General features: G+C 47.6%; 1 protein-coding gene across 37 annotated transcripts in view; it reads right to left on the bottom strand.

Annotated features, from left to right (window-relative positions):
• The window catches only part of CELF2 (CUGBP Elav-like family member 2), a 553512-nt gene that overhangs the window by 10398 nt on the left and 525068 nt on the right, over positions 1-18046 (bottom strand). For 15 of the 37 annotated variants that reach the window (XM_069547212.1, XM_069547211.1, XM_069547221.1 and 12 more), the window contains 2 exons: positions 7747-7866; positions 2673-2852 (listed from right to left, as the gene is read on the bottom strand). In XM_069547212.1, coding sequence (XP_069403313.1) covers positions 2673-2852; positions 7747-7866 — 300 coding nt within the window. Of the gene's footprint in view, positions 1-2672; positions 2871-7734; positions 7867-18046 lie in introns of all 37 variants that reach the window. The other 22 variants (XM_069547206.1, XM_069547205.1, XM_069547218.1 and 19 more) reach the window with 3 other exon arrangements.

Here is an 18046-nt window from a genome sequence, read left to right as displayed (position 1 = left end):
GTAAATAAGCCCAAGGAGGCTCTGTCTTCCCCCTCATCACCAAGAAATATTTGGATTTTGCCAAAGTTGTTAACACAAAAATGAGGAAGAGGTGACTTGGTATGGAATCTCTCGTTAACATTCAGTGAAGGTGGCTACTGCTAGAGATGCCAAGGGCAAAGAAACAATTTTTCGAGGGCTCACCCTCTGTATCTTCCTTCCATCTCCCTTCAGTAAGAAACCTGCTGATCAACCACGCACTTGTTGGACTTCCACTACAGCTGACTGACTTGCCAAAGCTCGTCAGATTGTGTTATTCATTGGTCCAGATGGCTGGCACCCGAGTTCTTCTCACAGGGCCCCAGGGCCCCTGATGCAGCAGGAAGCACTGGGGATGCCAGCGTCTTGTTGGGATCTGGGGGCTCTACCTACGTGCGCATGCGTGCGTGCGTGCGAGATATGCCTCCTGCAAACTCAGGGAGACCGGAAGGTGTGAAAGAGGGCAGAGGCTATTTAGGAATGGCAGGAAAGGTGATCAGGTTGCCTGAATTCAGATCTGTAGGGATGCCTAATGCTTCAAAGTCTTAGCTGGGAGAAATACTAAAACCATTTCTTTACAAGGCCAGACTGGTTCACTTTCCTATGGGAAAATATACACCAGGGTACATGACTAAGTACATCAGGTTGACCATGCTCTCTAGATTAAAGAACTAAGGAATAGGAAATCTAAAACTGTTTAGCAGTGGAATTCACTGTGGCATTTTTCTTTCCTTCTCAGTATTACTTGCCTTTTAAAATATGTTTTATTTAAGCTAATGTCGTGCTGTGCTTTGTCACTCAGTTGTGTCTGACTCTGTGACCCCGTGGGCTGCAGCTCACCAGGCCCCTCTGTCCATTGGGAGTCTGAAGGCAAGAATACTGGAGTTTGCAGCCATGCCCTCCTCCTCAGGATCTTCCCAACCCAGGAATTGAATCCAGGTCTCCCTCATTGCAGGTAGATTCTTTACTGTCTGAGCCCCCAGGAAGAGATGGTTTAAGTTTGTTGAGTACATGTTAACAGGGTGAGATGATGATCGGAAGAGACATGCGAAAAGATGGGAGATTAAAAAAGACCTGACCTGAACAATCCCGAGACACCGCCAACAAAGACTGAGCACCTACCCATGTTGCTGGTAGCCCGCACACCTGATATAAATGACCTGGAGAGGCAGTGTTTATCCTGAATTATTCTACATTAATCCCAGAGGGTTAATTATTGCACAAGCAGTGCCTGAAACTCAAGGCACAGAAATTTAGGGCTCTGAGCTGGGGTGAAGCAACTTTGGGGCCCAGACTCTCCTAAGCCACTAACTTTCTAGTCTGCTGGTATCTGATGTGATCCAGGTTACACGGTTTGCCCCAAGGCCATCCCTGCTGGGTGATGGGGAAGTGACCAGCACGCAGATGCACGTGGGGGAACTGTCCTTCCTGGTCTCTCTCGAGGACATGATTATCTCATGGGATATTTCCTACCACCCTCATCTGTTACCGTGGAAGTCAGACCTCAGAAAGAGGGACTGCCATACAGGCTTTCCTTGGGGAAGCTGAGGTATTTATGGCACAGGGTCTCCACACACCTGGGAAAACGCAGCTGTCTGGACAGTTGTGTGAGCTTTAAAATAAACTACAATAACATAACTGAGAGGAAAGAGAGTTGAGAGAAACTCAGATTTTCAAGTTCCTTCTACTTTGAATGCTGTTACAGAAAAAGAAAAAAACCCTTAAAAAAACAAAACAAAATGACAGATCTTTAAAGTTGTGTCCCTGTTACAGTTTCCAACTTGACAAAGTAAAACCATTCTACTTCTTATTGGACACCATGTTTAAAGTCAAAGTATTCAGACAAAAACCAGTTTGGAACTATGGGGTGAGGATCAGAACAAAAAGGAATTTTAAAAATGTCTTCAACACTTTATCCTCGCTTCTTGTATGCAAAACAAGTCAGAAAGAGAATAAATATCTCAGTGCAGATTTTGCTTTAGAAGCAACTTCAGTCAGGAAGAACGAACCAAAAGGAGGAAAGAGAGAGAGAAGCCCTCCCTATTCAGGCCAGTTCATTAACTGCTTTATAATTAGTCTTCATGTATTCTTAGCATTCACTTCCTGATGTTTATTTTGCCTTACTGGCAGAGAAGCAAGGCAATCAATCACTTATTTGCTTCCCCAGAAGACCCTGACTAAACAAAGACCGGGTTGATCTTAAGAGTAGATTTTGTCATTAACCTGGACACCATCACCACCTGCAAGGCCAGCTTCCCCATCAAGGGGGATGTGGACCCTGCAAAAGCCAGGTGAGCCCACAGGATGCTGCATTGACTTGGCCTTCTTCTAACAAGGACTCTACGTGGAGGGGGAGAAACGAGATGGCCCTTCTGATTCGGGAGAGGGGGCTCCTGGCAATGGTTTGGCAGCAGCAGCTACCAGGTAACTGCAATATGGCACACAGAGGGTGGCAGGTCCATCTGACCAGAGAGTGGGATGGTAAATGAAAAGACAGCTAGAAGACTGCAACAGAGTGTTCAGGCCTGTCAGATGTCTTAAGCCATGAGCAGGAGAAATGAAACAGCCGCTCTTCTTAGGACAGCGGCTTATCACTTCCCTTGGGACTCTGCTCCGGGGCCGAACGCTGCCCACGGGCCGGGTTGGGCACCCACCTTCCTTCTGGCTGCCGGCGGCGCTCTGCTGCTGTAGCAGGCTCTGGCTGTACAGCGTGGGCAGCGCCGCGGCCGCGTACTGCTGGATCCCTGAGTAGGCCTGGGTGAGGGCGTCCATGGTGCCCGCCGTGCCATTCGTCAAGCCCGTGGCGCCAAGTCCTCCATTCAGAGCCGCCATACCTGAGAGCATTTGAGCAACTTTACAAAAAACCCAACAATAGAGAAGAGAAACAGCACTTTTCATTAGTGCTTTCCAAAGGAAGTCAGAGAATCATTTGACACAAGTACGACAGCAAGTGCATGCAGCAAGCACACCAGTTACACCAACATGAACTTAAAGACAAACCCATGAAGGAACAAGTCGTAAATAATGGCAGACATACAGACAACCACCACAACCCCCTGAGCGATGGTGAGCCTCACTCCCTAGGCCAGGGAGTGAATTCTCTGAGGCACTATAGGTGGGCAGTACATCTGAACTCCATGCAGGGTGCTACTGGCAAGACTGGGGCTCTGTCTTTGAAATAAGAGCCTTCCGCTTCTTACAGCTTGGCAGCACGAAAGAAAAAAACATTAGTGGCAGAGGCCTGTGATCTGTACACTTAACTCTGTTTACGGGGTTCTTGAGGAGCCATGGGATGGCCAGGGGGTTGAGAAAGGAAAGGAGAGGATGAACCTTCTCACCCTAAGCTGCCTGATATGGAAATGGCCGGGAAGATGAGCACTGTACTCAGTGAATTGCCTGTTCCTTTGACTGGCTTCCTAAGCAGCTGAAGGATGCTGTTGGGGATGAGGACCTCAGGGAGAGTCTTGCTGATGAAGAATTAAGGTGCAGGAAAAAATGCAGCTCCCTCCCTTCACTGAGGAGGACTGAAGCCGCTTATTCAGTATGAAAGGCTAGAAAGGGGATGGGACCATTCTCAGAAGCAAACACACACACACACACACGCCCAAATACTAATCAGTGCTCGTGGAACTGGGATTTCCATCAAAGAGAGCATTCCATGCCATGTTTTCCAGTTAACTGAAGTGACCCTGCATCTGGAGCTGGGTCTTGGCTATTAACCCATGTGAACTGGGTGGCGGCCAGGACACTTCTGATTTTTTTCCTTGTCTCCTGGCTGCTCTTTTGCTCTGTTATGGTTGCCGACGGTGTCACTTTTTCCTGAATACTGAGTAAAAACAAGTATGCTTTAATAGAGTGTGAACTTTTCAATGAACTCAGGAAATGGAAGAGGTGACATCATAATTCCTTTGAGTTCCCTTTACGATGAAGACTTTTTTTTTTTTTTTTTTGGTAAAGATCTGTTTCTGCAAAGAACTAACTCAGTGAAAACATTAATGAAAATTGAAGGAATTAGGGCTATTGATTAAGGATGTTAAAATAGCAAAGATGATTAACTGAAAAAAAATTGTAATAAGCAGTCTGGTGAGAATAGAGAACAACAAAATAAGGATGCTTAGATATCATACAGAGGACTCAAATATCAGAATCATCTCAATACTTCCATGCATATTTTTGCTTGCCATCCACAGGACACAGGGGAGAGGGGACAGGTACTTACTCCATCATGCTCTGTTCTTCTGACACCTTCACCTCTTAGAAGATTACACACAAGACAGGAATGAGAGCATGGCTTAACCGTAGAGGAATCTCATGGTGCCTCAGGGCTGGTATTCTCCCTGGAGGGCTTGACGGGACAGTGCTGCCCCTGGGTGATGTTTGGGGTGAGGGTGGCATGTCCAGGAAAGTGTAGGGGTCGTGAGCATGGAAAGCCAACTTCCTGAAAAAGGAAGTGATTTCAAGCAGCTCTAGCTGATCCCAATTAAGCTCAGGAGGTGCTGGCCAGCAGAGGCCTGCTAACTCTGCTTCAGGTTTCTTTCCATGAAGGAATTTATTCTGACTGTTTCTGAGGTGTGTGTGCCAATGCCAAGGTGGGATGGGTAACTGATCACAGGGCAGAATTCAAAGAACCACCAGAGAAGGATTTCAACTTCTGAGAGTTATTCCTGTTGATGATTTAATGTTATTCTACATTAAATAATCATTATATGACATTAACACTTGTCAGTTCAGCTGCTGGTATTTGATTCCACCTGAGCACTTTGGACAACAGAAATAGAGGTTTGAAGGTTAACTGCATAAAATGCTTCCCCTTAAAAGAACAGGGCTTTCTTCGAAAAAGCCAAATGGATTGATCATTTTATCCCAATTTGATCGAGATTCCCACAGGTGCTATTTGCGTGAGGAAGGCTGGAACAAAAGGACAGGTGTGGCAAACCTCAATGAGGGCGGGAAGGCCTCTGCAAACGGTCTAGCGATAAAGTTAGTGCACGTCTTAGTTCAGCTGTTAGTATGTGCCACCTGCCTCACATAATCCAGGAGGGAAAGCTCTTGTCAGTGAACTGCCTGTGCTCCCTCCTTCTCATCTTGCTGTTCTGCTTTTAGCTTTAGAGTAGTGTCCTTCTTTTTAGTCCCTCCATCCATGCATGAACTTACAAAGGAAGAACAAGGATATGGAGCTCAAATAGTGTAGCTACTTGTTTACTAACCTAAACTTCTGTTTTGTGGGGAGATGAGGAACCCTCTGGGAGGGAAGAGGTAAAATTTGGGAATTAACTGGATCCATCTACCACCTACTTTCTCCTTGGCTCCTTCGTCTGCGGAGAAGAGTTGGTTCTACTCAGAACACCAGAAACCTCTCCTTACGATGGCAGGTAATGGTTCCCAGGTGGAGTCAGGGAGCAAATGGCAATGACACGGAAACTGGTCTAGTGGCCTCTGTCCAGGTTCCCATTTCTTGCCTTCCTTCTCTGAGGACTGTCCAGTGGGATGGTGGCATCACTGTCTGTGAAGGAGCGGTCTGAATGAGGACCCTCTACATTAGGTTTTCTTTTGCTGTCTGAGAAGCAAGTATAAGCTCCAAGACAGTGTTGGGATTGTGAAATAGCTCTGATGGTAATTCACCGCAGCAGGCAGAATGTACTTTTCTTTGTGCCTGACTTTGGGTTTAACTAAACATTTTCTTAGTTCATACTGGTTAGCAGGGGTTATTTGAGACTAGAAACAGTCTTAATTTCCCATGAACTATACTTATAGTTATCCAGTAGCAAAGTATTTAAAAAACACAACAATAAGGCCGTTGTTCTTGCCAGAAGCAAAATTGAATAACACAGACCCCACACAAGAACCAACCATGGTCTCTTTGCCATTCAACAGAGTCCCTCCCTAGCCGCTCACGATAACAATGGGAAGACCCCAACAAAGGGCAACAGGACAGGCTGAAGAGGCAGACCACACGGACAGGACGACACACAGCAGTCATGAGCACGCGCTGAGGAGGACAGCCACTCCCACTGGCCTGGTACTGTGCAGACCCAGGACAGGCAGGCGGTCAAATCAAATTCCTTGTTTTAGGGGAACTAGGTCCTGGGGCACAGAAGCAGCATGGAGGGGTGTGTGCAAACACTCGTCTGCAACCGAGGGGAAGGACAAGTGAGTTGGAGCGTCTGCAGAACAAGGTCAGAAACAGGAGTCAAGGCCATGTGGGCTGCTGGCAGGAGGGGTGCTGGAGGCAGCTTTAGTGGGGTACAGTACTCTGCTGTCACTAGTTACCACTGTATTTACTGTTTGCTCGCTAATCAAGAGCCATCCGGTCTGGAAAGAAAAAAAATCTTTTCCTTTCTGCTTTCTTTGGCCTCTGGTCAGATAACACTCAGTCCAAGTTCATGTTTGTTTTTCCCAGGGCATCTGCATAAAAGGATTCCATAAAACCTGAAAGAATTCCCTACCTCTAAATGTGTGACTTATATCTTCTAATCTGGGTGATAACAGCTAGTCTTCATTTGGGTGAGTTCTAGGTTCTTCTTTACAAAATAAATTACAAGGTATTCTTTTGGGATTTTAGGATATAGAATTATTCGCGTTTTTGTTTTTTCTTTTAAATAAACTGTATTTCTTGATCACCCTTTAAAAACTGTTTACTTAGTGACCTGTGGCTAAGAATAGGGAAACTTGTCAAAACTCTTTTCTTAAGACTTAGAACGGGCAGAGGTTGGGTGGCCTGCTAGGTGAGTGGCTCCCCAAGTCCCATCTCCTTAGGCTGTCGTGGGCCTGCTGGGTGTGCTGTTGTCAGGCACAGGGTGTGGGGACCGAGCTGCAGGAAAGGCAGACCCGGGGTCCCCTCTGCCGACTGAGCGCCGTTCCCCCTAGTGGAGGAGCCGAGGCTGAGCTCGAGCCTCAGCCGTGACTCATCCTCGGGCCGGGAGCCATTCTCCCCACAGATCTAAAGCACCGGAAGTGGGCACGCCGCGTAGACAGAGCTCAGAGTTCTTTGGTTAGTCTGTGTGTTTCAGAGCTGAGGAATTCTGTACATGATCTGCCTCACTCTGCTTCAGCCTGCCGTAGGAGAATGGGGCCCTTCAGGAGACGCACTGCTGTAGGGTGACCCCGGCCGCCGGAGGCTTAAGAAAGACCCTAGACGTTGGCTCCAGGGGCGACTCCCCTCCACTCAGCCTTATTTCCTGCTTCCCTCTTCTCTCCTCCTGGATGACTGTCATAAACCTCTGGATTTTAGACCTGGAGGGGACCCTGAAGATCACCTGATCCAGAACGTCCCATTTTCAGATGGGACCTGAAGTCCAGAATGGGGGCAGTGACTGGCTCAGATTCCTGCAGGAGACTGAGAGCAGACTAGGCGCTGGCCCCGTGGGCCTGACCTCCACCCCACCGATTCCTCTTTTATAACTTATTCACAGCCTCTCAGAAGGGCACCAAACCAGAAGCCAGCCAGAGTCCCGGGAACCTGCGGCTGCCTGTCAACCACAGACACCTGTGACCAAGCACACACCCTACACCCCTGAAGACTCAGGGTGGTGTGGGGGCTGTCTGTGGAGACACAGAGTGGACACAGGCAGCAGAGCCCTGTCTGAGCGGGTGCTCCTGCCCCTCCTCCCAAGCTGCAGTTCTCCCTGTGATGCAGCCTTTGCAGGCTGTCTCTGGCTGAGCACTATCTGTGGAGAATTTGGGGGAAGGCTGTCCACCAGAGCAGCAAATACTCACTGTTGATGGTACCTGCTAGTGCATTAATGTTATTCAGTCCGACAGTGGCTCCCGCCAGTCCTTGCAGAGTCCCGAGAGAGGTCAGCGAATTCATGGCTGCACCAGCAGTGGAGTTGGGGGTTGAAGCCGCCACTGCAAGACAAGAGGCAGACGAGGGAATGGGGAGAGAGAGGCACCGTGAGTGAGAGCCCGCTGGCCCAGGACGCAGTCTGTCCTGTCCTAGCAGACAGAGCTGGGGGCCTTCAGTCATAGGACGACCAGGAGCCTCGCTTAGGCTTTAGTGTGAGAGACATGGCTTGTAGCAATTGTGACTGTGACATTTAGTGAAAAAAAATCATCACGGCTCTGCTGTGCCAGCCAGTGAACACGTGCTCTGCTGGCTAGGGCGGGGCAAGCCACCAGAGGAGGGCCCTTCCTCCTGAGTGGTGGGTCTTTCATCAGCCCCTCTTTAGGAACCTCTAAACAAATGACCAGCACAAAGTGGGGGAGGGGGAGTGAAATGGCAATTCTTGGCTTTCTTATTCTTTATGCTTCAGATACGGCATTTTCTCAATGAAGTTAAAAAAAAAAAGTCATACATATTCCTGGGTTTGACAGAAGACTTCAAGATCCAAGTAGTGGTGCTTATAGAAGGGGAGATGAAACAATCCCCCACCTTTAACTAATAGCTTCATTGGGATATAATTCATGTTATAAAAATTACTCCTTGAAAGTATGCAATTCCCTGATCAGTATATTCATAGAGTTGTACAACCAGCACCATAGTCTAATTTTGGAACATTTTTGTTACCCTCTAAAGAAACCCATACTCATTAGTGTTCATTCTACATTCTCTCCCCTCTCCTTGGACAATGGCAACCACTGGTCTACTTTCTATCTCTGTGGATTTGCTTAATCTGGGTATTTCACATTATAATATGAAATCATAAAATATGTCATCTTTTGTGACTGGCTTCTTTCACTGAGCAAAACGTTTTCAAGGTTCATCCATGTGGCAGCATGCATCAGTACTCTATCCCTTTTTATTACTGAATAATAGTCCACTGTATGGAAACACTCCACTTTGTCCATTCATCAGCCGTGGACACGTTGATTGTTTTCACTCTGGGGCTGTTATGAGTAATGCTGCTGTGAACATCTGTACTCAAGTTTCTGGGCAGACATACGTCTTCGATTCTCTTGAATATGTAGCTAGGAGGGGGACTGCTGATCATATGATAAAGCTCTGTTTTCCATTTTGAGGAAATGCTAAAATATTCTCCAAAGTGGCTGTCTTCCCTATTCATTTTTTAATAATTTTCATTAGTTATGAGTATTTCCCTGGGAAAAAGTCCTCAGATGTCCTCATACTGAAGACCATTCTGGAAGGTCTTCTCTGGTGTCACCTGAAATCATGTGAAAGCTCTTCAGGGCTTTACCTTTTCATTTTCTTTCCCCCAGGCCTTTATTACTGGCTGAGAAACAGAACATGCCCCAGGGATAGTTTCTGTCCCTCACTCGCTGGCACATTAGTTTGATAAGAGCTGTCACATGTAGGCTGATGTCAGACTAAAATGCATTTCTCCATGGGAAATGCAGGGGGCTTCTGTTTCTAGTGGTTAGGTGGTCTAGGTACTGGAGAGACTCTCCCACTGAAACTAAAATGCTCAATAAGATATTTTAAAGGGTGCTTTAAATTGCATCAATAACTGACCATTTGGTAAGAAATACTCAGAATCAATGACATAAGTGAAAGTGGGAACCAGGAAGGTAAGCAGCACACATTTGCCTTAAGGGTATTTGGTGAGCCAGACAAACTTAAGCTCCAGTTCCCAAAGCCTTCCAGTGCATGACAGATGGAGAAGTCTAGGGTCCACCTGAGGTGAAATGCGTAAGAAGAGACTTCCAGCAAGAATTCTGGAACCCTTGAAGGCTACACAAGCAGTGTGAGGATGAATAAGATACACTTCCCACTCCATAAACTATAAGGACAACTGCCTGTATCAAATCAGTGCTGAGCAGGTGGAGGGGATTCCCTCTGATAGTGTATAATAAACTAGACCTCACGTAAGTCTGCAAAACAACTTTTTTTGGTCTGATTGGTCAAAACCCATCCAACCATCAATTTAAAGTGATCCCCAGCTTATACTCTCTTCTAGCAGAAGAGGGTACAAGATTCTTGTAGAATCAACTGTAAGTCAACCTTGAAAGGGCCCATTTTCAACAAAGAACTCTCAGAAATAAGGCTCCAAGACAGTTAAGCTCACAATTAAAAAAAACAAACAAGTAAACCAAGAGTAAGAATCAGCAGAGATAGAGTTAGACACTATAGTTAGATCCACCAAAACTTCAGATACTGGAATTATTGGTGCGCAATAGAAAGGAAGTGTATTTAACATGTCTGCACAATATGAAAGGGTGAAAAATGAAAAAAAAATTGAGGCTACAGCTGTAAATTACACACCATCACCATTTCATTGCCCTCTTTAAAAAACCCAGGAAACTGGAAGCAAGTGGTGCTGCAGTTAAGACTGAGAGCTTTACAGCAATTATTTATAACAGCAAAGATATGGAAGCAACCTAATGTCCACTGACAAATGGATAAAGAAGACATGCATATATATGCAAAAATATATATAAAATGGAATACTATTCAGCCATCAAAAGAATGAAGTAGTACCATCTGCAGCAACATGAATGGACCTACAGATTGTCATATTAAGTGAACTAAGTCAGACAGAAGAAGGCAAATACATATCACCTATATGTGGAATCTAAAAAAAAAAAAGAATTTATTTATTAAAAAAATAGAGCCCTAGACATAGAAAGCAACTTAGGTTACTGAAGGGGGAAAGTGGTGCAGGGATAAATTAGGATTTGGGGGTTAACATACACACACTGCTATATGTAAAATAGATAATCAGTAGGAAAATTCTGAGAGAGATGGGAATACCAGACCACCTGACCTGCCTCTTGAGAAACCTGTATGCAGGTCAGGAAGCAACAGTCAGAACTGGGCATGGAACAACAGACTGGTTCCAATAGGAAAAGGAGTATGTCAAGGCTGTATATTGTCACCCTGCTTATTTAACTTCTATGCAGAGTACATCAAGAGAAACGCTGGGCTGGAAGAAGCTCAAGTTGGAATCAAGATTGCCAGGAGAAATATCAATAACCTCAGATATGCAGATGACACCACCCTTATGGCAGAAAGTGAAGAGGAGCTAAAAAGCCTACTTGATGAAAGTGAAAGAGGAGAGTGAAAAAGTTGGCCTAAAGCTCAACATTCAGAAAACGAAGATCATGGCATCCGGTCCCATCCCTTCATGGGAAATAGATGGGGAAACAGTGGAAACAGTGGCAGGTCTTATTTTGGGGGGCTCCAAGATCACTGCAGATGGTGACTGCAGCCATGAAATTAAAAGATGCTTGCTCCTTGGAAGGAAAGTTATGACCAACCTAGATAACATATTGAAAAGCAGAGATATTACTTTGCCAACAGTGGTCATGTATGGATGTGAGAGTTGAACTGTGAAGAAAGCTGAGTGCTGAAGAATTGATGCTTTTGAACTGTGGTGTTGGAGAAGACTCTTGAGGGTCCCTTGGACTGCAAGGAGATCCAACCAGTCCATTCTAAAGGAGATCAGCCCTGGGTGTTCTTTGGAAGCAATGATGCTAAAGCTGAAACTTCAGTACTTTGGCCACCTCATGCGAAGAGATGACTCACTGGAAAAGACTCTGATGCTGGGAGGGATTGGGGGCCAGAGGAGAAGAGGACGACAGAGGATGAGATGGCTGGATGGCATCACTGACTCGATGGACGTGAGTCTGAGTGAACTCTGGGAGTTGGTGATGGACAGGGAGGCCTGGCGTGCTGCGATTCACGGGGTCGCCAAGAGTCGGACATGACTGAGCGACTGAACAGAACTGAACTGAAGGACCTACTGTAGAGCACAGGGAACTCTGCTCAATACTCTCTAATGACCTATATCAAAAAGGGATCTGAAAAAGAATGGATGTATGTATAACTGAATCACTCTGCTGTATACCTGAAACTAACACAACATTGTAAATCAGCTATACGCCAATAAAAAACAAAAATTAAAAAAAATCTGCAAGTTGGAGGTCTCTGCTTTGCTTTCCTATTTATTTAAAGCCCAGAAGACTGGCTGTCGTGCACTGTAGTCTTCTGCCCTCTTGCTGTGCTGTTCCCGGGTAGTCCAAGTAGACAGATGGGAAGAGGGTGAAAAATAGCGGGGAGAGGAACCAGACATCAGAGTAACTGAACTAAACAACTTGCCTTAACGTGAGAAGACTCCGTGTGTGCCAGTGCTTTGGACAATACTCTGAAAATTTACCCCAGTTTAAGTCTAAATTGGAAAAGATATCTCAGTTGTGTATCTGGCTGCCTTTAAGAATCTTCTGGGTTCTAGAAAATAATCTCTTTAAAGCAAAAGGAAAACTTAAATTTGTCACACAACCAGTCTCAATCAAGTACTTCAAATATTCAGGAGAAACACAACAGAGAAGCCCCTCGACATGAAAGACAGAGATGAACTAAATGCCATCGACATGCCTGTTTTTCTTATTTCTGTGCTGGCAGCCTGGCAGGAGGCTGCCTGCGTTCTGCCCACCTAACATTAAAATTCCCTTCTGTCTCCACTAAGAACCGTATCCTCTGCTTTCTCAATTAAACTGTTTACAAGATGGCACAGGAACGTTTCAAGAGAAGGTGGTAAATAAACATTGGTTCATCTTTGCCCACGGCATCTCTTTTAGTCAAAGGATGCTCCATGCAGGGGATAGGCTGTACCTCAAAGCCTAGAGGAACGTGGGGCGTGGGGGGGAATAGGGGGCAAAGCTGCCTCACTTTCCGGGCAGTGAGGGGCAGACCTGGTTACACACCATGTTTCATGCCTGCAGTACTGCTGGCTCTAGACCACCAAGCAGGCCAAAGAGGTGGTGAGCAGCCAGGAGGTGAAACAGCCACATGTGTATGTGACCCCACACGGCAACTCAGTTCGGGCCTTCTGAGGACAAGCTGGGAGGGGTGAGGGCGCTGGAGAGGGAGGGGGACTGGGACCAGGTCAGAAGCAGAGGCCCCCTTCTGCGAAAGGAACCATAGCCCACTGAGGTTTCTGAGGCTACACGCTGGCACAGCCCCTGGAGAGGCAGGAGCCAGCCCTGACGGCCTCGTCCCCCTTTCCCTGGACTGTGAGCAGGGACACAGAGGAGATGTGGCTTCCTTCTTATTCTCTACACGAGGCGGGGTGACAAGCAATCTGGGGGGAGGCCGATTGCTGAATGGAGGGAATGCGGCTCTTCCCCCTTTCACAGATTGCAGATCCAGCCAGAAAGGTGGCCATTTGGGGCACCAGCCTCTGACACTGACCACGTCTGCACCATCCTTCCTACGTGAAGGGGAACCTTCTCTCCGTTTTATGGGTGCCCTGGCAAGTCCTGTCTCCAGTACTCGGTTCTAGAGATGATCATGCTTCCTAGGAACCCAGTGCCCCCATCTCCACCTGTGAACCCTCTTCCCACTTTTCCTGGACTGCAAGATTTTTTTAACTTTTCATTTTGTATTGGGGTATAGCCGATCAGCAAACAATGCTGTGAACAGAGAAGGGACTCAAGTGTACATACACATGTATCCATTCTCTCTACAAACTCCTGCCCATCCACTGCCACATAACATTGGGCAGAGTTCCACGGTGGACCACAAGAGTTTCAAAAAGCTACAATGAAATGACATCAACAGAAGACACCAAGAATCTGCCTTCAGCATATCTGTAAGACATTGAGAGCACAGTAGCTTTGTGGTTTAGGAAATACAACTGCAAACACAAGAGAACACTGCCTGCACGGACCAGATGCACTCAGGACAGCGGAGCCTGCAGTCACTGCTCTGCATCACACAGCGCTGGTGTTCCGAAGGGGTCAGAGTGGTGAGGTGGTGACAAGGGCGCCTCTGTCGTTAGCTCATCACAACCCGAGGGGGTGCTCAGCGCCTCCTCTCCTGTGGGGTCTAGTTACTCTACAATGACCACACCTCTTACTTCCACTTCTTCCCTAAAAGGATTTTTCAGGGGGAGTGATGGGGAGAGGAGAGAAGACAGGGTGGGAGGAGGCTGTTTGCCTTAGAAAAGGACACTGAACGCTGCTGCGGTGTTCTGATCTCAGTGCCCAGCCATCTGTAATGCACATGCCCATTACCCCACAAACACCCGCATCATCATCTTCCTTCGCTAACCCACTTCCAACTCACAAGGAGCTCAGTCAGCAACCTGGCTTGTGCCACGCTGGGACAGACAAGTTCTGCAGATGGGCCAGAGGAAGCCTCTGGGTCTGAAGGGCTGACTAGAGGAAGAAGTCCCTTGCAGGGACTCTGAGCCCTTTTCGAGGCGTTACTCTACGACAGGGGACGTCTCCAAAGATGAGAGAGTGGTATGGGAATGGATGTGAGCAGTATCATCCCCTCTGTCCACAGTTGGTCCCACCGTTTTCCTCACTTCAATCTCCAGTGCTCCCTGGAGCCGTCACTGGGGGGTGCTACTAAGAAGGAATCTACTCAAGGGTTGTCAACAAGCTGCACACCTCCTCACCTCACCTCATTTCCAGGGTCCTCCCCGGTCCGTAAAGAGGGACACAAGAGTGACGGTGTCATTTGGGACCATAAACATATTTTAAACAGTTTTATATAAACTCCAGTCTACCTGGATCAAACAAGAATGGAGCAAAGGAAAGGACAAATTGGACCTGCTTTCTCATCTAGTAATATTTTGCTTATGAATCACCAAACTAAAAGCACACCCTTCCTGTAGCTGGCCCCAGGTATTTGCCTTTTTTTTTTTTTTTACAGATGGTCACGGACACAGCTTGAAAAAAATTCATGGTGATTTCAACCTGAAATATAATTCTAGGTGCCCAGGAGCTCCTGCTTTTGAACATTTCCCGGGGCGGCAGGAGCGGTGACCCCTTAGCTGCGGTTAATAGCCTGTGTTTCCTTGGCAGGTCACTTGACCTTGCAGGCTTCTGTTTCCTCATGTGGATCACAGAGGGAGGCATCTTCATGAATGAATGATCTTAAAGATTCCAGGTGCTTATGAAACGGGTCAGATTACTGTTTGACCAGGCTCTAGAGAGGAAACACCAGGAACACAGATTTCTGTAGAAAGCAAGTCCCTGGGAGGGTCCTGGAAGACCTGTCTGGATGCTGGTCTTAGGATGTCCTGGGAAGAGGCAGCTTTCCCTGAGGACAAGAGGAGCACACGGCTGGCAAGAGGTGACCTGGCAGAGTCCAAGGTCTGAGATGCTGTGAACCACCCTTCAGCTACTTGCATGGTTTCCTTTGGAAATGACAGACCACAGAGCACATGCTCAGTATACTGCCTGAAAAAACCCACCACTCACCAAGGGCTTCACCCTCAGTGATGACAGCTATAAGGAAATGGGTCCGGTCAAAGTCACCGTGCTCTCTTTACTCCCACGGTGGCCACTCTGTCTTTGATAAGCAGGGTGTGTTGATTCTGTGACCTCAAATCAAGTTTGAAGTTCACTGCCAACTTCTTCAGCGAAGTCCCAGAGCAGAAAGAAGGAAGGAAAGGCTCTACTCCCTGCGTTTACAGTCTAATATTTTTAGGACAGTGGGGAGGTATTTGCTTTCCAAAGTCAAATGTTTAGAGAAAAAAAAATCACTGGGGCTTATTCCAGGTTTAACCAATTTCTTATTGTTCAGAGGAGCAGAATTTTGTGTCATTCCAAAATAATCATCTTCCCCATATGATACTTTAATGCTGTCTTAAAAAGCAATAGCATATATTATATAAACATTCCTGTGATAGTTCAGTACATGTAAAAATGGACAATTTGATTTCACAATGGAGAAACTAAACAAAGAAAGATGAAATGATTGCTCTAGTCACAGTCTTCCAGCTCTTGGTCAAGATGTCCACATATTCTAAATGAAAGTGAAACTGTAGTTCCTCTATCGCATTCTTTTAACTATTTTTTTTAAACCTCTGCACCAGGCATGAATTTTTTATGGTTTCTAGCCCTAGACATGTACATTCTTGTCTTCCGCGTGATGTGAATACCTTTCTGTCTCAAATCCTTCACAGCCTGCATAGTCCTGGGTGTCTCAGTGGTGGAGGTGTTCCCTCTCTTACGGGTACCCAGTCCACTCACTGAGCATCCTCTCCACTCTGTGCCCTGTCCTGTATGATGGTGTCTATCCCAATGCTGGGCCACAGCTCAGAAGGTGGGGTGGGGGGGTGGGGGGGTGGGGGGGTGGGGGGGTGGGGGGGTGGGGGGGATGGGGTGGGGACGGGGCCTCACACACGCTGCTGTTTCAGGCACCAGAGAGGAGGGTTTGAGTCCTTCCCTCCAGACTCCTTCCCCCTTCAGTTCGTCAGTTTTTGCCTCTCGTTGGCCTCTCATCACCTCTGTTCCACCTCCTCTTAAGTCTAGAAATATGTCTTTCTCTATTGTAAAATTTCTCCTTCTATTGACCCTTTTAGACTTAAAAAAAATCACCACACTGCAGGAAGATGTCATCTATAAACACACAGCTCCTGCCTCCAGTCTCTCGCCCCCTCTCACAGCCTCCAGAACTGTGACATCCCTTCCACGATCACAGTGAACCCACCACTCGGGGTGGGGCGGTGAACTGCCTGCCCATGGCCGAACTCGAACACCTCTTCTCTGCCCTCACCTCGATCTCCTTCCTGCTGGAAACTCCCGCACTTGGTTCCCCGAAACCACGCTTCCTCAGGGCTCCCTTTCCATCATGTGGCTCCACCCTCTGCCGCGCTTCCAGCAGGGTGGTCCCCCTCAGGCCCACACTGACACCTGCCCACCTTTGCAGCTGCTCTGGGACAAGCTCAGGGGTCAGGGACCCATCTGCTTGCGGGATGTATTTACACGACATACCAGTTCATGCGTGCCCCTCTGCTCAATGTGCGCGAGTACGGAGCACCTTCCGCCACAAGCTCCACCTGCTCCCGACCGCCCTCTCTCTGCTGAAGATGCTGCGTTACTGGTCCCCTCACTCGGCACCTCTTTCCCTCTGCTCCCTCACATCCAGTCAGCACCCAAGCCTCACTGACACCCCTGCGCTCAGAGTCCTCACCTGGCTCTTCACCGCCTGCAAGAGGAAGCCCCAGTTTCTCAGCCACAGCTTCCAGGGCCCTCCCTCCCTCCCTGGTTCCTATTTCCCGTCTATCTCATGCTGGTGAAAAGGGAGATGGATTTCCATTTGCTGACAGAATGCCTTTTCTGTATTTTCTCACACCTGACACGTCTGATAAATCTTCCATTTCTACCTCAGAAAGCTTAACTCATCTTAAAGTTCTGGCTCCAGCGCTGACTCTCCTGTTACAAGTCACCCATTAAGACAGGATCTCTCCTGTCACTCACACCGTGGGCCTTATCTGATTCCCGCTCTTCCACCGGAAGAGCCCACGTTGGGGCATCCTGCTTGTTTCGTGCATGTGGCCACTGCATCCAGTTTATGGGACTAAGCCACCTACGAAAGTAGCATTTATATTTTGCTGCTTTTAAGTCTTAAAGCACAGACCTTGGGTCATGAACTTCTGAGAAGCTGGGACTAAAAGTGTTGTTGCTTTTCCATTTAATACAAAACACAAGCAATCCATACACGCTTATACCAGTGGCAGCAGTGATACCAAGGTTATGTCAGACAGTGGGAGAGAGAGTCTGGGGTCAGGCGGGGGGACGGGTCTCACCGAGCGCTTCTGTTGTGCAGCAGACATGCCTCTGAGCTCACACACACCTCACAAGGGCCCCACACACAATGCCTGGGACCGTGCAAGGCAGTTTATGCTGAATCATGGAAACAGCATGGCCTCCAGAGCCTCTAAAGCAGGGAACGAAAGCCCCCATCTCAAATACTGAGAACGTGCACCCCAAACAAAGTGAGCAAGTCCTAAGCGAAGCCACAGCTCTACGAATGCACGACGGGGTGAATCTGCGCACCCAGGGTCAGACTTGCAGAAAGTCAAGCTCTGCAGCAGAGGGGAGGTCTGTATCTACTGCCACCCCCTGGGCGGGGCAGCTTTCGTGTTAGCTCAGCACTATGAAGAGACAGCCCGGGGACAAGGGAACTTCACCCAGTGGCGCTGTGTCGGTGTTGGAGGAAAAGAGAGAGAGAACTGACTGGACACGGTGACCGATTAAGGACAGTGGACCACAGGCTGGCTGAGAAGGTCCTGCAGGGGCTAAGGATGGGTCAGCGAGAGAAAGAGGATGTCTCCATGCGGCAAGAACAGGTTTGTAGAAGAATGGCTGGCTTTAGTCTTCCCGAGGTTGTGGC

The sequence above is a fragment of the Ovis canadensis genome, chromosome 13, assembly GCF_042477335.2.
Source record: "Ovis canadensis isolate MfBH-ARS-UI-01 breed Bighorn chromosome 13, ARS-UI_OviCan_v2, whole genome shotgun sequence".
NCBI classification, from domain to species: domain Eukaryota; kingdom Metazoa; phylum Chordata; class Mammalia; order Artiodactyla; family Bovidae; genus Ovis; species Ovis canadensis.
Note: the sequence above shows the minus strand (reverse complement) of the source record. Positions and strands in the feature narration are given on the sequence as shown.